Source organism: Myodes glareolus, chromosome 21 (genome assembly GCF_982192425.1).
Source record: "Myodes glareolus chromosome 21, mMyoGla1.1, whole genome shotgun sequence".
Lineage (NCBI taxonomy): Eukaryota > Metazoa > Chordata > Mammalia > Rodentia > Cricetidae > Myodes > Myodes glareolus.
This window is the reverse complement of record NC_142046.1, coordinates 42,430,760-42,451,896: the sequence shown is the minus strand read 5'-3', so window position 1 is coordinate 42,451,896 and position 21,137 is coordinate 42,430,760. Positions and strand designations below refer to the sequence as shown.

The following is a 21,137-nucleotide window of genomic DNA, read 5'->3' as shown; positions in this document are numbered from 1 at the left end:
TGTTCTATAAGTTTCTTGCATCTTCATAGGTACTTCTCCTTCTATCCCTATTATCCTTAGGTTTGGTCTTTTTATGGTGTCCCATATTTCCTGGATATTTTTGTTAGAGTTAATGTTTTCTTTGACCAATAAGTCTTTCTCCTTTATTGTATCTTCAGTGTTTGTGATTCTTTCTTCCATCTCTTGTATTCTGCTGTTTATGCATGGAACTTGTGGTTCCTGATCATTTTCTCTTATTTTTCATTTCCATAATTCTCTTGGTTTGTGTTTTCTTTATTGTCTCTATTTCGGTTTTCAAATCTTGAATCATTTCTTTCATCTGTTTGATTGCTTTTTCTTGGTTTTCTTTAAGGAATTTGTTGATTTCTTCCAATTATTTGTCTTTTCCTCCATTTCTTTGAGAGAATTTTTCATTTTCTCTTTAAGGGCCTTAAACATTCTCCTAAAGTTATTTCTAGGTCATTTTCTTCTACTTAATGTATATTGAGCTGTGCAAGTCTTGCTGTTATAGAACCCCTAGTTTTTTTTGGTGTCATGTTGCACTTTGTGGTGTTGAATGTGTTCTTACCTTGTCTACCCATCTTTTCCTCTGATTGGTGTAGTTGGGGCTGTGTCTCTGGTGATCAATCTTCCAGGTGCCAGTGGATCCTAGGCTCAGATGGTTGCTCCTCATTGCAGCCAGGGCCATTGTTTCAGTCACTCCAGGGGTCACTTGGTGTTCCCGGAGGTCACTTGATGCTCCTGAGGATCACTCTGTAATTCCAGGGGTCCTTCCGGTCTGCTACTACAGAGGTCGTTTGCTTGGGGCTGCTCCCACTGAGGTTGCTGGTTCAGGCCTGCTCCAACAGAGGTCGCTGGCTTGGGGCTGCTCCTGCGAAGGTCCCTGGCTTGCCAACATCTCCAGCTATGCTGTCATTGCCCAAAGGCTAACTATTGTCATCATCTCTGAGCTGTGTCCAGGGCATTTATCCTCTTTGCAGGATCCCTTGGTTGGCCACCAGGGTATCTATGAACTCAGTCCCCTGCTATTTCGAACACTGAATGTTGTGTGACAGACAGAGGCAGCTATCTAGAACTAGTTCACACCTGCGGTTACAATATCAGGCCCCTAGTTAGCATTTCTTGGGTGAAAATATGAGGACTGTGATCCTTTGATATTCAAGACCAAAATGATGCCATTTATCTCTGGTTTCTACTGCATTGGACTTCTGTTAGGTAAACGTAAGTTTGGCCTTGAGTTATAATCACCTTTGTCCCCGGCACTCACTCCTGAGGGCAGCACTCTGGCTTAGATACCTTCCATCAGCAGGTCCCCAGGAGTTCAGTCACTGCATGTTTGCTCTTGGAAGTTTCGAGTTCATTTCCTTCTTTCTAAATGCTTTGACAGGATATGTAAAAATAAACCACAGTGGAATACAGTCCTCAGTAGATTTTGAACTTGTATCCTAAGGCAAAGTGAATTTGGAAGAGAAACAGTGAATGAATGGTTCAATTAGATAAGTTGTCCTAGCTAACTCTGAAGGTCACGGGTCTGGGTTTCTGAGTGAATCTTGTCTCCTCCGCTAAACTCAGGTTCTACCCAGGGCTGTTCAGCTTATTTTCCCTGGAAGATGGGCAAGCACATGGATCCACATGCTCCCTCCCTACATGGAAGGGAGTCCCATCCTCTTTCTACTGACAGCCGTGGGAGGCTCCGTTAAGTGTCTTTTTGTGTGATCTATCTTCTTTGTCCTGGATTTATTTTAATTACTTATTGCCACAGACTCATTTTGAGTACGATTGTAGTCATGTTTCTTCAGCACTGATTGGAATTCCTTCGTTATACTAGCTAGGGCAGTTCTCAAGATCCCAGAACATAGAGATTGATAGTTTCCAGGGACAGAGAGACTAACAATTCTTGGCCTCCAAGCCTGTCCTTCCCACACGGTTGGCACCAGTGAGTGCTTTTGGAATGAATAAGTGAATGAAGGGGCCACCTGCAGTCATGAAAAAAGTAGCTTAAGATGAGCAGTTGATCAAGCCAGGGTTCCTTCTCCCTGCTTAGAAACTCAGTAGGGAAAAAACAGATACTATTTTGACTGTGCTTTAAAGAATGTTAATTAGCTTGTAGGTCTCGTCTAATAATCCATACTTCTCCTCCACCCAAATTTATAATTAGGAAGGGAAGAACATAACACTTCCCTGCAAAGATGTTTAGTAATTCAGGCAGTACTTCATTAATCATTTAGTCGCTGTTCAGGCAGAACTGATGTCCTTGACATATATAATCAATCTTGATTCCTCCCACACTTGATTTCCATCTTCTGAAATCCAACAATGGCACACACTAAGGATTAGTGGCCTTTTTCCGCATTGCAGAATTTTTAGGGACAGCTGAGATGCGCACACAGTAGCAGCTCTAACTTACGGTGTGTCTCCTCATGGTCCACTGGGAGACTGTTCGTTGTGAATTCAAGGAAACTGAGGGTGTTGGGCGCCAGGTGTGGTGGCTCATGCCTGAGATCCCAGGGTGCGAGAGGCTGGAGCAGAGGGAGGAAACCCAGGACCAGCCTCCAAACCAGCAAGACCCTGCCACTAATAAAGGGAGGGTGGACAGACACAGAGACATGAACTATTAGGATCAGATTCTGTTGTGACTTGATGGGAAAGTGGCTCAAATCGTTTGTTAGCTTGGTCCACTGGGAGGAAGCACATTTGTTCATGCCTACCTGTTTAAGATACACACTAATTCACTTTCCCTAAAGGAAGCTGAAACAGAACCGGCATGGCCCCAGGAGATCACCAGCATGGACCAGGCTCATCTGGTTGTATTTTATGCTTTGGGAAATATTTTGGTGATTACTGGTGTGATCTCACCATACTTGATTCTGCCACTCTTTTCCCTTAAAAATGTATTAATTTGGAAACTTAAAACATTATTTTTTTTTCACCTTAAATCCTGGTGATGTGCAATTTCTTAGACCATTTATTTAACCTGCCACCAATACACTACTTGTTCATGTCACAAACCTTTCTTTTTCTCAGTTGTTTTAAGTATATACTTTGCAATGAAGGAGGTGTGGAAGAACAAAACATGAGGAGTCTTAATAGAAATAATGGTACATGAACTTGAAAAAGTGAGACTGGGATTTTTAAAATGCTTTTTTTGTTGTTGTTGTTGCTGTTTTATTTGGTTTTTTTTATTTATACAGAGAAACCCTATAGCTCTGACTGTCCTGGAACTCGTCCTGTAGACCAGGCTGGTCTCAAACTCACAGAGATTCATGTACCTCTGCCTCCCGAGTGCTGGGATTAAAAGAGTACACCACGACTACCACTCAGCCAAATCTGGTTCTTTTTTTTTCTTACAAAATAAAACATTTAATTGGGGCTGACTTACAGTTTAGGAAGTTTAGTTCATTACATGTTGAGATGCATGACAACATGTAAACGGACATGGTGCTGGAGAAGGAGCCGAGAGTCTCACATCTGCATCCACAGGCAGCAGGCAGAGAGAGACATTGGTCTTTTGAAACCTCAAATCACACCCCTAGTAATACACTTCCTCCAACAAGGCCACACCTCCTAACCCTTTCAATAGTGCCACTCCCTAAACACTCAAATATATGAACCTATAGGGGCCATTCTTATCCAAACCACCACACTCAGCTCCCTGGTCCCCATAGGCTGGTGGCCATATCATAATGCAAAAATGTTTTCAGGCCAATTTCAAAAGTCCCATAGTCTATAACATCGCAACACTGTTCGAAAGTTCAAAGTTCAAAGTCTCTTCAGAGACTCATACAGTCTCTTAACTCTAACCCACTGTGAAATCAAAATGAGCAAACAGATCGCATACTTCCAAAAGGCAGTGGCACGGAATATACACTGCCATTCCACAAAGGAAGAGAGGGAACATTGTGAGGCAATATGGGACCAAAGCAAGATGAAAAACCAGCTGGGCAAACTCCAAACTCTGCGTCTCCACGTCTGATGTCAAAGCGCTCTTCAGATCTCCAAGTCTTCAGCTTTTCTCACTACAACACGCTTCTCTCTCCTTGGTGGGTTCTACTCCCTGCTAGCAGTTTTCCTTAGCAGGTATCCCATGACTCTGGCATCTCTAACATCTTGGAGATTACAAAGAAACCCAGGCTTCACTTTCACAGCTTCATGCAATGGCCTTTCTGGGCCTCCATGCAAGGACACCCCTGACACATGCCTGAGCTCCGTGGCTTTATTTAGCTGAAGAGAGAGATTCCACAACCTCTTTCCTGCTGTGAGGCAATGGTCTTGTACCCTGTAAAGATCTGTCAGTTGTATTGCTTTAATAAAATGCTGGTTGGCCAGTAGCCAGGCAGGAAGTATAGGTGGGGCAACGAGAACAAGAGAATTCTGGGAAGAGGAAAGGCTGAGTCTGCAGTTGTCACCCAGACACAGAGGAAGTAAGATGAGAATGCCTCGCTGATAAAAGGTACCAAGCCACATGACTAACACAGACAAGAATTATGGGCTAATTTAAGATATAAGAGTTAATAAGAAGCCTAAGCTAATAGGCCAACCAGTTTATAATTAATGTAGGCCTCTGTGTGTTTCTTTAGGACTGAATGGCTGCAGGACTGGATGGGACAGAAACCACTGTCAACACTTTCCTGTCTCTTTGACCCTAAAGTCAGAACCATGTGGCCAAAGCTGCTGAGGTCTGCTGCTTGCTCTTCTCTCTTGTCATCAGCTTTCTGTCTCCATGGTTTCCTTTCTTTAATTTTCTTTAATTCCTTTTCACAAGTTAGAAACTTAGCTGGGTGGAGTCTTGTCTTGGGGTCACCACTCTGTTCCACTTAGTTTAGGGTTTCCTTTAATCTTTTACCTTCTTGAACACTGACAATACCTTGACTTAGCTCCGTTACATTCCCTGGTGCTCTTTCTCACATCAAACATTGCATTTTTTAAATTTTTCCTTCCTCAGTGTGCTCCTTTTCATTATAGATATGCATAAGAGTGCCCACTAATATATATGTCACATAGTCATATGTCATATGTCATAGAGCAAGGGTAGACATGGGCCCTACAGGTCCTCCTTTTATATAAATTATATGATTAGGTCTGTCTTGGGTGGCATTGGATGTCAGGCAATACCCTTACCCGTCATGGGAAATCATCCAGGTCCAAACATATTTTCTGTCTTAGGTTGGGGCAACCCCCCAAAGACTTTATCTGTCATTGGCTCATTAGTCATCCATCACCAAATTTAGGTGCTCTAGGCTGTCTTAAAATCTCCTCTGTTAATGTCATTAATCCAAAAGTCTTCAACTTAGCCTCAGGTTGATTTTTTGGACAAGGGCAGAAAGTAACCAGATTCTTTGCCAAAATATCACAAGAGCAGTCTCTAGGTCACTTACTAATAGTTTTCCCTCTGAAATCTCTTGAGCTGGGCCCCTACATTTCAAATCATCCTCAGCACTGTTTTCCATACTTCTACTAGGGTGACCCATTAAATCTTACTTAAAGCATTCAACTGTTTTCCTAATCTGAATCCCCAAAGTCCATATTCCACCAACATGGAGCATGTTTAGGCCTGTCATAGCAATACCCTGCTCCCTGGTACCAACTTCTATCTTAATCAGTGTTGTCTTGCTGTGAGGAGACAACACGACTATAACAACTCTTATAAAAAGACAGCATTTAATTGGGGCTGGCTTACAGTTTTTGAGGTTTAGTTCGTTATTGTCATGTTGGGAAGCATGGCAGAACAGACAGACACAGTGCAAGAGAGGTAGCTAAGAGTTCCACATCTGAATCTACAGCCCCAGGAAGAGGGAGATCCTGGGCCTGGTATGGGCTTGTGAAACCACAAAGCACACCCCCAGTGACACACTTCCTCCAACAGGGCCATGCCTCCTGATCCTTCCCTATGCATTCAAACATACGAGCTTATGAGGGCCATTTTTATTAAAACTACCACAGTTGACAAAAGGCTAGCTTTGCATGAGGACCTGAGTTTGGATCCCCTAAGTTCAAGTTAAAACCAAGCATGGTGGTACACACCTGTAATCCTAGTGCAGGATCCATAGATAGGAAGATCCCTGGGACTGGATGGCAGCCAGCCTGGCTAAAGTTTTGAGCACCAGGTTCAGTGAAAGAGGATGTCCCCAAAAGTAAGGTAAAGAGCAATTGAAGACACTTGAAATTGACCTCTGACCTTCCCACACATGGACATAAATGTGTGCATACACACATGTTCATAAATGTTCCCACACCTATGAAGACAAATGCAAACATATACACATGTGTAAACATTGGTCTTGGTAATGGCAGAAACGTGGTTATAACAGTGGCACAGGTACAAATATGTGTGTGTTGGAGATGATTACATATCGCACTTGCCTGGGACCTAAGACTCATCATCACATCAGCGGCCCACTTCCTGCCAGCCTCTCCAGGGTAGAAAGCTCCAAGGAAAAATAGCAGTGGGTTTTGGGAGGTGTTGGTAATACACGATTCTTGGTGTTCAACCCCAAAGAAAGACCTCAGGCAGAGATCTGAGGATCAGACTTTGGAGACTAAGTTCTGTGTAGCTAGTACCTGAAAGCAAAGTAGCAGTGTAAGGATGCAAAGCCTGCAGTATACTGAGAGTAACCATGGCAACACTCCTGCCTGCACTCTCAACTAATGATCTCACTGAAGAAAAGGTGTGCTGCAAATCTTTCTGTGCATAAAATCAAAATCTACCTCAGCATCTCATGTCCTACGGGGAGAAAAAAGTTCAGCTTTCAACCAAAATCAGAAAGTAAAAACAAGAAAATACACATGGAGAGAAAAGAACTAAAAACCAAACTCAGAGATGGCCTAGATTGTGGGACTATCAACCTGAGAGGGAATTTTAAATCATTATGATGAACACATCGGGGTTCTAACAAGACACTAAACAGCATGGGAACACAGGGGCTAGTTTCAGCAGGAAGAAGATTCAAGAGAGCAACCAGTGGAAAGGCCAAGAATCAAAAACCCAACAACAAGGATAAGATGTCTCTTCCATGGACTCTTCTGTACAGTTCGGGTAGCTGGGAAGAAACACACTAGCTAAAACCAACAAAAGGACCCAAGCTGAAATGGATAAGCATGAAATTGGAAAGGCAGAGTATCCCAGAACTGTGGGGAGCTGCAAAATGAATAACATATAAGCAATTGCAGTTCCAGAGAGGGAGGATATTGGATTGATATATGGTAGGCAATAATTTCCTAAAATTAATGGTGGACACTAACCTATAGGTCTTAGAAGCCCTAATAACATGAAACAGCATAAATACTAAGAGGAGGCAAATGAATAATGAAACAGAGTTGTTAAATGTAGGTAGGCCAGGAACTGGGGCGATGGTTCAACATTTGAGAGTACCTACTACTCTTTTTTTTTTTTTCATTCTAAAGGAGATCAGCCGAATGCTGTTTATTCAACCTAGCTGCTGCATAAGGATTTCCGCCCAGGCAGGTGGGAAATTACCATACCAAAGATGAAACAATGCCCTACAGCTAATCACCAGGCAAGCAGAGGGAGCACAGGAACAAACAGGATGTTTTAGCTGGCTGACCAGAAACTGTCCTCAAGATGCACCCCAGGAGCAAGGGTAGACCCAGGCCCTACAGGTCCCCCTTTTATATAAATTATATGACTAGGCCTGTCTTGGGTGGCATTGGACAGCAGGCAATACCCCTTACCCGTCATGGGAAAGCATCCAGGTCCAAACATATTTTCTGTCTTAGGTTGGGGCAGCTCCCCCAAAACTTTATCTGTCATTGGCTCATTAGTCATCCATCACCAAGTTTAGGCAGATTTGTGTTGAAAGGTTTTCCGGGGCAATAGCTAAGAGGACTTGCCATGTGGCAACATTGACCTGAGCTTGCCTTTGGCTCTGGCACCATGAAACCATGAAGATGATGCTCCAGCACATATAAGCACTCCAAAAGGAGACTGTGCCTGCTCAATCCTAAGTAAATCTGCCCAAATTGGAGCCCTTTAAGTAAGGTCTCAGCACTGGTGGAAGGAACCCTGATAGAGTTAACTAGAATAATATCAGTAGCCAATTTGGAATTCTTGCACTCCAGGGTCCATGAATAACAGCAATAAGCTTTTATTGTGACCTAGCAGAGGTCATAAACCATAATAACCAATTGCAAAATCAACTGCAATATTTATTTGTAAATTTAGCTCAATTTGAATGGCCAAGGCATTTGTAACCTGCCCTGAGAAGGTATCCATTGCGCTAGTAGATGTAACTGACTGATTAAAAGAAAATCCAGCAGCATTGGTCGCTCTGGCAGCCACAGCAATGGCTGCCAAAATCATGGGATGGGTTGATAGGTAAAGGAACAATCCTTGGCACTCAGACCATCACAGTCAGTGCATCAGGATCCCAGCAACTCTTCAGTTGACAAGCCAGGGTCTGTTAGATCTCTTGGCTCTGTCCTGTCTTCAGGCTTCTGGACAGGAAAATCCACAGCACACACCAGACCCTCAGGTATCCAAATTGGATTGTCAGCATCCGATACTTCTTACTTGCTCAGAAATATCTCTGATATATGGCACATCCCACATGGCGAGGAAGGAGTCGAAGCACGAGCCTTCCTCTGCCTCTTGCACGTAGGGTGTAGGCCCATATTTCTTACGTATTTGGGTCAGGGTGCCACACAACCTTAACAAAGCTATAAGCACTGCTTGCCACACAAGCATGAGGACCTGAGTTCAGTCCTCAGCACGGGTACAAAGCTGGGCGTGTTTGTAGTCCAAAGCTGGGCATGTTTGTAGTCCCTGTGGTAGCAAGGCAGAGATAGGATCCCTGGGTCTCCGACTGTAGCTGCTGCTGATTCCAGCGGGGTCTCCAATTGTAACACCCAATTCTGTGTTACCCCGCGGTACAGTTCGCTCCACTGTACCGTATGCAAGTCAGGCAAGGGCCTTTACTTTTTGAAGTTCCCAACAACACAAGGGAACCGAGACGAGGATGGAAATTACGTGAACAAAGTGTGAGCAGGGGTCAGATCGATCGCCTCCAGTTGTCCCGATTCCAGACGCAGGACATTTTCATAAACAAATTAGTTTTGAACAGCTCAAAAAACGAACCAAGCCGAGATTTTGGTGCCTTCTCTTCTTGGTTTTTCTTCTCTGGCTCTCTACAGGGGAAAATTCAGCAGCCGCTGGCACCGAGTCATAGGGTTGCAGTGCTACTATGTCTCACAGTTGACAGTCCCTGACTTTAAAGCAAGATCTGCTGACTTCACAGGGCTAGATCAAATCCTCTGCTTGAACAGGGAACAGCAACCAAATCCAGCAGCTGCTTTCAGTGAACCCCGAGACAAGGACAACTGCAGCTTCTGAGCCAGGATGTCCAGCAACACAGGATGTGTGCATGTCACAAAGGTGTTGCTTGGAGACCCCAAACTGCTCGGCCACAGCCCGGAACAAGCACGACCCCTCTTTGGCGACCAATTTCCGATACAAGCCCAGTTTGCGCAAATAGGCGTCCATGGGCGTCGCATCCTCGAGCGGCCCCACGCTGCCCTGTTCCGCGCCATTGGGGGCGCCAATGGCTGTGCCAACAGCTACCTCCATGTTGCTGCGGGGTGCTTGGTGCGGACTAGCCCCACATAGCCGCGCCACCGGCGGCTGTACTACCCAGCCTGGAGCGGGCTGAAGCTCGGGCTCTGGCGTGGACGAGGCAAGAGGTGGCAGAAAGCGGCGGCCTGCGCTCTCGGGGCGCATAGGGAGCCCAGCCTAAAAAATATGGAACGTTTCACGGATTTGCGTGTCATCCTTGCACAGGGGCCATGCTGATCTTCTCTGTATTGTTCCAATTTTAGTATATGTGCTGCTGAAGCGAGCACCAAATCTGGTTCTTGGAAGAGTGTGATTCTTCCATAAAGGATGATAGCAGATCCCAGGATCATTTTGCTCCACTGTGTGTGATTAAAACAAAAGTGAAAATAAACCTTCATGATAATTTTGAAAAATAAGAAATTCTTTGGTAGATGCCCAGAGCAGAACTTCAGACCTACAGGTCCAGCCAGACCTACAGGTCCAGCCAGACCTACAGGTCTCCAGCATGCTCTCAGAATCAAGAAGTCTGAGGAAGGCTGCTAGGTCATGCTTACTGGCCCCTTCTCGCTTGCCATGGTAGTTTTGCATGGCATATTTACTAGACTGCCCTTCACATCCTATGAGATTCATATCATACACAGTTCCAACTCAAAACAGAGGAAGAGAGGCTCCCAGAGATCCAACCATCAGTCCACAGATACACAGCTGGTCTGGGGGGGGGGGGTCCACCCGTGTCTAGAGCTCTTACCCACAATCCAATTACCCAATGTACCCATCTCAGATGCATAAATTGAGGCCCAGTCCGTAGACATCAGAGCTGAATACATTGGAATACGCACATTAGATAGAACCTAAGTCACAGGTTGATCATAGTAAAATAATTATCCCTTATTGAAAAATTAATGGGACTCAGAGCTCGCTAGAAAGCAATTAGCAGATTACAGTCGAAATTAAGGCTACCGTGCTGCCCAGGCGTGAGAAGGTGAAAAGAAGAGTTGGAGAGAAGGTTAATTACTGAAGTCTGTATCACACTGATGAGATTTGATTTTGGATGACTGGTACTAATAACCACCCAGACGTGGCTTTCATTAGGAAGACAAACTTCCACATCAAAATGAAATCTCCCGAAAACCATCATTCCCCCACCCCACCCCAGCCTCTCGACACTCCCTTCTCTTCTGCTCTGATGTGAGGTAATCAAAGCATTTTTCTGACAACTAATTTAACTCCTCAAACTCCTAGCTATGAGCAAGGTTATCAATTATCAGAGGTAGGACTTTCACTAATACACAGACAATGTTTTTGAACAGAATCTTAAGTGATTTGGATTACTAGAAATCACTCTTAGCCAGATCAGTTTTGGAGGAAACCAAAAGGATTCCTCCCCCCCCCCCTTAAAGGAGGCACCGCTCTTCACTCTCCTGTGTTGGGAGGCTCATTTGCGTGGTTCCAGATCTCTCAGAGGCTCTCCCTAACTCTGCCCATTACTGTTGCTCTATGACCCTCACTCCCCTAAACCCAGCCATTTTAAGGAATGCGATATGGTCCCTTCAGAATTCTAAGGAACAAATGAGAAGTAAAACGTAATCTGGGAGCCTAGTTCAGGGGAGGACAACGGAACTCATGGACATGAACAGATGTTCTGAGATAAAGCCACATTAGCTGCCCTGTGCTTTTTTTTTTTTTTTTTTTTTTTTTTGGATATGTGAGCGGCAGCTGCTCACATATCCAACCAGCATCACGCACTTACTGAATGGAGCCCACAGAACCAAGACAGCCCCATCATCAGGAGAATGCCTTTGAGGAAATGTGTGCTCAGTGATGGAGTAGGTGGCATCTAGGTCAGCAGGCAAGCGGTGGACATGGCTTCTCTGGCTGGATCCTACCAGCTTTCTCAGAGGAAACTGGCCAAGGGAATATTCTATTTTGTCCCGTTCTAACTTGTTCTTCTCTACCGCTGCCTCTGTATCCCCTGCCTCTTTTGTATCTGAGCATCATGCATTCTCTTGATGGCACCGGCATGCCCCCTAGGTTACTCGTGATAAGAATAGCAGACGTTGGCACCTTCACATTCCTGATGGATCTAGATAGAAAGCCATCTGCAGAAGCATTAAGTTCTCACCAGTATTGAATCCTCTGTCAGACAGCTGCAGAGAAGGGCCCCTGTTTCCTTGTGGGTCTCTGTAGGAACATGAAGCTAGAGGTTTTCATCTCAGTGGCTCTTGCCGGAGCCGCCCTCTTCCAAATACTAAGGAATTTCTCTGAAGACAAATAGATTATGGCCACACCCTGGACACCCAATGTCCCTCCCACTGGTCCCTTGCATCATTGTTCTCTGTTCAAGCATTGTAAGAACTTGAACTGCCAGGAAAATCTGTCCATCCATGCCCAGGGACCTCTTAGGTCAGTGGTCGCTCATGATCGCCAATAAAGACTGAGCTGCTTACCAGAAGACTCTTTTGTGTAAATTAAGCCGGTGGACCCTGTCCCTCAACCGCAAAATGACTGGCAGCTGTGGCAGATACTCACACGGGGATCATCACAGCCTAGCTAATTACACACGAAAATTGTCTACCTCATCTTTCATTTATTCTGTTACAGATAAAGGAATTTTCATTATCCAGAGCGAGAGCCTCAAGACATGCATTCAGGCAGGTAGATCTGTCCTAACCCTGGAGAACTGCAAGCAGCCAAATAAGTACATGCTGTGGAAATGGGTTTCAAACAGCCACCTCTTTAACATGGGAGGCAGTGGCTGCCTCGGCCTGAATCTATCGAATCCAGAACAGCCATTAGGCCTTTATGAATGTGATTCCACCCTCATTTCCTTGAGATGGCACTGTAACCGGAAGATGATCATAGGCCCACTCCAGTACAAGGTCCAGGTCCAGCATGGCAACACGGTGGTGGCCTCATGGAAACAGACACATAAGTGGATCACCTACATGTCGGATGGTGAAGACATCTGTGAGCATCTTCACAGAGGTAAGAGTAGGTGTATAGAATATGTAGACAATAATTCGTGTGTGTGTGTGTGTGTGTGTGTGTGTGTGTGTGTTATAGTGTTATATAAGGACCTCATAGAGCCTGCCATGTTGAGACTTCTGGGAAATTTCCGTCGCTTCCTTGCTTATGGTAAAAGGATTCTTGGAATCTTGGAATGGGTGTGCTAACTGCTAAAGAAACAACAATCTCAGAATCTAAAGGTGCTGAAAGAAAAATTGAACTGGCTTTGGGAATCAGTACAAAGGAGCAGAACTAACAAGAGGGAGAAGAGGGACAAACAGAAGGGAAGGTAGGGAAAGTGAAGGCTTTCGAGCTGATGCATAAAAAGCACCCACCCTTGCGCCCTGCACTTCTCCGATTGCAGAAGCGCAAACCCGCTGGTGGTGGGCGACGGGGTTGTCTCTGGGGCCTTCAGAGACCTTCTAAACCTAGCTGTCGTCCGTGTGACAGTCATGCTACAAGGCGCAGGAAGATAAACGACGCACTGTTGTCAAGGGTTATTTGTTGCGTACCAAGCATGGATTGTGGGGAGGCATGATTTATAGGGGGCTTTCATTTTCTACAGTTCTGTTACTTTTTGGCATTTTTAAACAGAAAAATAGTGAAAGCCACAAACATAAAGCTCCATGGCAAAATGCTGACACCAGGCTCTGTCTCCCGCCCCAGTTATACCCATTTGTTCACTCCTCCATCCGTCTGGTCCACATTTTACCACCTTGAGCACTGACTATTGATCAGACACAGTGCTAGGTACCTGGTATACAGAGACCAGGCAGATCCAGTCCTTCTCCTCAGGGCGCTTGGTAAGATTAAAAACTCTAAGACACTGTGTCAGTCGTTAGAAGTGCATCGGGGAAGGCCTAAGTCCTAGGGAAGGACCTTCTGGTGCTAATGCAGCTGAGTGAGGGAACGAAGAATTGGTGCCAAGCCTAAGACTTTTTCTGGACTTACATACTATAATAAAGCAAGAGTTTTGTCAGCATGCTGGCAACCCTGTGACTCTCAGGAAGAACTTGATGCTTACTTTACATTAGCATTTTAGGTCTCTATCCCTACTGACAATGCACACAGTAGCCCATGCTTCTGAGTAGGAAAACAAGGGGCTGAAAGAGATAAAAAGCCTGGGTCCTGAAATTCTCTAATTCTTATAAAAACCTGGCCGTGTGTCATGAACTCCGTCCAGCCCCTGCCAACGTGAGACGGTATAGAATTCTCCATAGATGACCTTGTATAAGACCTGATGACCTCCTAGAGTATGGCTTGGATAACCCCTGCTGCGGAAATCACCTGCTGAATCGTGGACGGTTTTGTTGGTTGCCACTATGGCCAGCGATGGTGGAGTTTTGCAATAGTCCGAGCAAGCAGTCAGCAGAAGTACATGGCCGTCTTGATGAGAACAGAAAGTAGAAACTGGTCAGGTGGGTTGGGGTTCTGAGAATGTCTTTGCTGGAGGCCTGGGAGGACGGAAAAGTGTTGATTCCTGTCTCCCCTTCCGTCTTCTGGAGGAGCACTATGAGGCTACGGGTTTCTGACCAACAGACTAAGAGAAGGCAACCGGGCCCATTCGTTCATCTCCCTCCTCAGACCTCAGCCCAGTGTCTGCCATAAGTCCCTTAAAAGGCCCGGACTGTCAGCTGGGTGGTCCCCGCTTTCCTGGCAGCCCTTCCTGCTAAATTTACAGGTGTCCCTCTCCCCCAAGCCTTCACCTGAGACTCTATAATAAATATTTCTAAGACTCGTCATTGGAGCCCCTGGATTTCATGCTTTGAATCCATGAGACAGGCAGTGTCTGGGAGCACTGGCTCAGAGCGGCTCTGCTGGCCGTGTCTGAGACCCTGGCTCTCCTTGAAGGACTCTTTCGTCTTCAAGGGCACCCCATCATTCCTACAGAGAGAAGCTGACTCACCCATAGCCCCGTTTACTCTCTCTCCATTCACACTGCATCACAGTGTGCCTGCTGAACTTTCTTTTCTTTTTAAGAATGGAAGTCTGGTTTCTCATTTGAAACCTGCCAGTGAGATCCCACCACCCTTAGGATAAAGACGGGCGTGTGTAAAAGCCATCTGAGAAACTGCTTTTGGAGTCCAATCCAGGGGCTGCCTTTATTCTGCAAGCACTCTTTTTCCCAGGTCTTTAGACTTGCTGCTCCTTCTGTGGGGACAATTTCCCTCCCCACACTAGCATCCTTGCTTCAACCAACTCTACCACCCGATGCAGGGGCCACTCCACAACACACGCAATCTTCTTATCCTATTTTATTTTCCGCGTGGAATTGATTATTACCTAAAACTATGTTTACATATTTGTTATCACACATTCTTTCTTCACCAAACCAGCTGTTAACAGGAAGGAAGTTTTACCGTTCACTACTATATTCCCAGCGTAGATGTGTTAAATGTTCAATACGTACTGATTTTTTAATTTTAAAGAATTTGTTTATTTATGTATAAATGTTCTGCCTGCACATATGTGCATTCACTACATGCATGTCTGGTGCCCACAGAGGCCAGAAGAGGACTTTGTGTCCCCCAGAACTGGAGTTACGATCCTTCTGAGTCAACATGTCGGTGCTAGGAACAGAAACCAGGTCCTCTCTCTGCAAGAGAAACAAATTAAGCCATCTCTTCAGTTCCCCAAATATCTCCTGGCTGTTGTAAAAATTCCTTCCCTAGGGAGAAATAAACAGCATCTATTCCCCTACATAAGATCCCAATGACAAGCCAAAGGCAGGGTCCACCAGAGTTAACCCCGAGGAAGCAATGCGTTTGTCAGACTTACAGAGCATGGCTCATGGTTGCGGGTTGGAGGGTGTGTAGGCCTGAAGCAGCCATACTAGAATGTCTGTGCCTATTATGATCAGCAGCCCCCAAGATGAATAGATGAATCCCTCTTTGTTTAGCCTTCCCCAGCCTATGCATCCTAGTACCTCGGGGATCTCTCAGGCCACTTGCAATAGGACACATTAGTATGCAAATGACCACCGCTAGATACTCAAGTGAGAGTCCTGTGACCCTCCCCACCCATTTCTTCTATCAAGGAATGTCCACAGTCCACGGGCCCAGCCATGATGACGCTTGCACAGTTGATCTGGTGAAGATGGCCGCTGTTTTGTTTAGAGGACTTGGTCTACAGCAGCAGCCTCTGTAGGGAGACGGCATAAAAGAGAAAAACTCCATTACACTTTTTCTTTTCATTCATTCAGAAACTTGCATGCTACTGTGCGGCATAGCCGTAGGAGACAAACGGCTAGATACACACAGAAGCAAACCATTTGCTGCCGCTTCTGCAGGCCTGGTGTGTCTGCACACACTAGCTGGTGAGGTCCCAGGGCTCACAGAACTTTTAACAGGTGCCTGCCAGTGGGGGTTTTCAACCAATAAAAATACACTAACAGATGACACGTTCCAAAGAAGAAACCAACGCTGTATTTGACTGATTTGTTTTTCTCTCCTAGATTTATATACAATCAAAGGGAATGCCCACGGGATGCCTTGTGTGTTTCCCTTCCAGTACAACCATCAGTGGCACCATGAATGTACCCGGGAAGGGCGGAAAGAAAACCTGCTATGGTGTGCCACTACAAGCCGATACGAACGAGATGAGAAATGGGGATTCTGCCCTGATCCTAGTAAGACTAAACATGTCTCCCTATGCCGTGAATGAATCAAGGATGATTGGAATCGTATCTGTAGTGAAAGCAGATGCTGGGATTGATGGATTGGTGTCTGTCTGAACAAGTGCTCTGATTCCATCAATCTAGATTTTGATTTGAGCTTTGTTTTTGACTTGAAGAGACAATTCTAATTCATAGTCATGTCTCTGCTCGACATTCAAAAGATGCTAACTGGCCTTTCTTCATTACGCTTGGTGCATATAGATGATTTCACTGGAATCAAATTAGAATAGTCTGTGATCTCGCCAATGCCTGCTCCCCCAGCAGAATGCTTCCAAATAACCAGAATGCAGATAAAACCCAGCCCATCTTTCAGTCTACGGCCTCCTAGCAGCTTCTACAATGTCTCCACATCTAGGCTGCTTGTCTAGCCTAGTGTCAGGTCCTGACATCAGCCGGCCCCTGGATGATCTTCCTGTCGCATCACGGTTGCCCTCACTTGGTTGTCAACAGTGAACCCTCTCTCATTTTGACTCCTCACTTTTCCAATCCTTCTGCTGCAACCTCAAAACCTTTCCTCAAGTTCTTCGTCTAAGTTTCAAGTTTCAGCTGTAATGTCTGACCTATTGTTTGTCAGGTAGTACTTGATTATTATGTCTTATTTAGCTAGAAGATTTTCTATTGATTCTGAGCTTGGAGAAACAGTTGTGCCTCTGTTTTCTGTATCCTGTGTCCTTCACGTTGGTTCCCAAGACTCAGAGAATGTCCCACCTTCTCTCCCTCCATGCCTGCCTTCCTTCCAGGCAGACACTAAAAATTGCAACCATTACATTGAAAACAAAGGTAAATTAAAGAGCTAACTCCCAATAATGTGACCTATAAGCTAGCCTCGTAGTTATTTTCTAGTGTAAGAGCCATGAGGTTTAATAAATAAGAAAGAGTGGCTGTTTTTAATTTAGACATACCAAGATGAGGCCAACTTCCTCCCAGCAGAGAATCTTTGGAAACTCCCCCATCTTTGTTTCTCTCGCTCTCTGTTTCCCTCATGATGAAATGAAGACCATAGCATTGCCTCTCAGGGTTATTGTGTATGTTCAGTGAGACAGTGTGCATCAAAGACAATTAGAGCAGTGGACACTGAGCAGCCTAAGGACTGACTGGCTTCCACTCATCTTTCCCTCGCCTTTGCTGTTTTGGCAGTGCCGAGGACTGAACCTAGGATCTTTAACAGGCCAAGCAAGCCTTGAGCTACATCCCAGGCCTTTCAGCATTTCCTTTGGAATGAATAATTTCTTCCTCTTCATTGCTATCCCTACCACTAAACTGCGCATAGTAGTGAATGCCAAGAGCTTTAGAGCTTTGCATGTTCACCTCAAAGAAGTTGGCATCTAGACTTTAGGCAGGGTGGACAGGCTTGTTTTGTGCCAGGAAATGCAGACATTTGATGGAATCCACTAGAATTACTTGGGGAAAGAAGCCCAGCGGTCCAGGATGTATGACCTGGAAGACTGAGTAGTCCAGGATGTGGGACCCAGGCAGTTGCATTTTTGACAAGTGCTCAGGTGATTCTGATGCACATAACCCTTTAGCAGGGAGTTCATAGCATGCAAGTCATTTCGGGCTATGTCTATCTATACACCCGGATGGCAGGAAGACATTTAACAGCCGGCATCACACCAGGAACCAATCATCTCAAGTGAAGACCTTAGTGTGTACGAAGCTCTGTTCTTCATGTGGGACTGTTTTGGAGTACTGTGGTACTTAAAAAAAAAAGAAGAAGAAGAAAAGAAAGAAACATAGATTAGTTTATGTTTTTGTGGCATTTCTATAAAGCACCATAACCAAAATGCAACTTGGAGCCAAAAGGACCTTCTTAGCTCAGAGTCCCAACCCTCAGTCTCTCACGAAGAGAAGGCGGGAACCTGGAGGTGGATCTAAAGCAGAGGCCACAGAGCAATGCTGTTTACTGCTCTGCTCTTCACGGCAGTTCCCTTTTTTATACGACCCAGGAGATCCTGCCCAGGGATGTCTCTACTGACAATGAGCAGGGCCCTGCCACATCAATCATTAATCAAGAAAAACGCTCCACAGATTTGTCCACAGGCCACACTAATGGAGGCAGTTTTTTTTTTTCAGTTGAGGTTCCCTCTTGCCAAATGACCAAAATTGTGTCAAGTTGACAGATTCACCAGCACAAACAGTTTTCTTAAGTTTCTGAGAAGAATTTTGTCACCATTCATGGTCCCTTGTAGCCAATTTCAGCTTTGTCCCTTGGAAGCTCGACTTTCTTGGGCTCAGGGCTTTGACACTCCCCAGACTATTTATTCAAGAGCTTCCTCAGCCCACCCTATTCCAGCTCCTCTGACCTTCTCAACAGCAGCAGAAAGTATGTTTATATGGTGTTAAATTACAGCTGTTTTCCTCCCTTCCTTAATACTTCTGGTTCCCGGTGACCAACATAACTCAAAATGATGTGTCAAGGAATGAAATCTGAGTGCGCTGACCATCCTTGCCATGATTCAACAAATAGACAGGTCAGAGAGAAACAAAATAAAGATTCACACTTCTGTGTCTTACCTAATTTCACAATAAATATTTTTAAAATTTTCTATGTGTGGGATGATGGCTGCCTTTAATAAAAGTTGATTGGAAAGGAGCAAAATTTAAACTTAACACATACATGGCCAGCCACACTAGCCCTGAGAGTGTAGTTAAACAGCGTCAGGAATAAGCGTAATAAACAGAACTCACACTGGTTTGTTCAGAGGCAAGTGTAGGGCATGCCAACTCTCTCTGGGCTGTATGCCTTACACAGCCCAGCAATTACACTTAGAGATACTTTTGGAATTCTATCCTCTGGAACAGTGGTTCTCAACCTTCTTAATTCTGCAATCCTTTAACATAGTTCCTCATTTTGTGAACCTTAACCATAAAATTATTTTCATTGCTACTTCATAGCTGTAATTTTGCTACTGTTATGAATTCTAATGTATAGATCTATATTTTCTGATGGTCTTAGGTGGCCCCTTCCCAAAGGGGTTGTAACCCACAGGTTAAGAACTGTTGCTCGGGTCTGGAGAGAAGACTCAGCAGTGAAGAGCACAGCCTGCTCTTCCAGAGGTCCTGAGTTCAATTCCCAGCAACCACGTGGTAGCTCACGGCCTTTTGTAATGAGATCTGGTGCCCTCTTCTGGCCTATAGGAACACATGAAGGCAGAACACTGTATATAGAATAAATAAATAAATCTTAAAAAAAAATGCTGCTCTATCTAGTTTTATCAGTAACTTGAATGACAGAACAGAATACATTGGTACCAACTGTAATTGTCAACTTCACAAGAGTCTCTAAAAATGAATCAACAATGTGTTATGTCTTTCTATATTAAAAAAACAAAAACACATGCTTCAAAGAACATACCAAGACAATGAAAACAATGGCTTAGTACTTTCCTAGCATGTTAGAGGTCCCAAGTTCTATCCCCAGAACCCTCACCTCAAAAGATCTCCTGCAAATGGGAAGAAATATTTATAAATACTTTGCCCTCTAATAATATTATAAATAGAATATAAAAAGAATTCTGATTTTGTGCAACCCAAGGAGTTCCCAGGGGATGGTACTGCTGACAGTGGGCTAGACCCTTGTCTTAGTTACTGTTTTATTACTACAAAGAGACACCATGACCATGGAAACTTAGAAAAGAAATCATTTAATTAAGTGATTGCTTACCATTTCAGAGGGTGAGCCTGTCCTCTTCCCAGAATTCTTTTATTCTGGTCACCCTGTCTATACTTCCTGCCTGGCTACTGGACAATCGGCATTTTATTAAACCAATACAAGTGACAAATCTTTATTTTAGCAAAAGCACCCAAATAGGTCTTTGTTTTCTGTCATTTCAATAAACTTCAGATTTCAGATCAACATTTCATACTCTATTAAATTTACTTTTAAACTATGAAATCTTTGACTAGTGTCTTACAGATGAACTTTGCTTCTACTCCTCTTCCCTGAAAGAACTACTTAAAATTAGTATCATCGTCCCCATACCTGATGAAAACGTGTTCATTTTTCACATATGGATCTGCTTACCACATTCCCTCCATTTTGGAAGTCTGGCATTAGAGGAGAAAGGCTTCTGGAGCAGTATCAAGGGCTATCCCAAGTTAATATTTAATTCCCATGTTTAACATGCACTTCTGACACTTGCTTAATAAAAAATCAACATATTATTTTCACAAATACTTCAATTCCATTTCTTTCTCTTAAAACCAGTTTCTCTTATGCCTCGAAGGTTTCAGAGATTCTCTACTGATCATTTCTTAGGTTACCTTAAGTAAAATTTGAAAGAGTTTAACCAAAAAAAAATATCAGTAGAACAGCAATGCATATTCCACATAAAGACCTAGTCAAGGCACTGACTTGTTTTCGAGTTTTAGAGGTTGTGATCTGGAGTCATATTATTTAAACTCGTCTTAGAAATATTTGATATCACTAGCAGCACAGAGAACAGTGTTGAGTTTCTAATGAACTTTGTTTTCAGCCTCCACAGAGGTATTCTGTGACGCCGTGTGGCACAAGGATTTCAATTCACGCATTTGCTACCAGTTCAACCTGCTCTCATCTCTCTCGTGGAATGAGGCACATTCTTCATGTCAGATGCAAGGAGGCTCTTTATTAAGTATCACAGATGAAGACGAGGAAAACTTCATACGGAGTAAGTATGGGAATGATGCATATTGAAGTTGATGCAATAAAATGGCTACTGTGAACAATTCTATCCTCAGATGCAAAATATGTATTTTGCATAAAACATTTGAATGTTTTTCTCTTTTAAAATGTTTTTCTCTTTTTAATATAGCCAAATTATAATTCTGAATTTTTAAAGCAATTTGTTCAGTGTGTGTGTTTCTATGTGCACGCAGGCAGATGTCAGGGGACAATCTTACAGGAGTCAA

General features: G+C 44.2%; 1 protein-coding gene and 1 non-coding gene across 3 annotated transcripts in view; one reads left to right on the top strand and one right to left on the bottom strand.

Annotated features, from left to right (window-relative positions):
• The window catches only part of Pla2r1 (phospholipase A2 receptor 1), a 127,643-nt gene that overhangs the window by 16,340 nt on the left and 90,166 nt on the right, over window positions 1–21,137 (top strand). For both annotated transcript variants that reach the window (XM_085681064.2, XM_085681065.2), the window contains exons 2-4: window positions 12,167–12,550; window positions 16,026–16,199; window positions 20,723–20,896. In XM_085681064.2, the coding sequence (XP_085537190.2) occupies window positions 12,167–12,550; window positions 16,026–16,199; window positions 20,723–20,896 (732 nt within the window). The remainder of the gene's footprint in view (window positions 1–12,166; window positions 12,551–16,025; window positions 16,200–20,722; window positions 20,897–21,137) is intronic.
• On the bottom strand, window positions 9,746–9,852 carry LOC125395128 (U6 spliceosomal RNA). Its single transcript, XR_007230455.2, has one exon. It is a non-coding gene; the product is annotated as a U6 spliceosomal RNA (small nuclear RNA).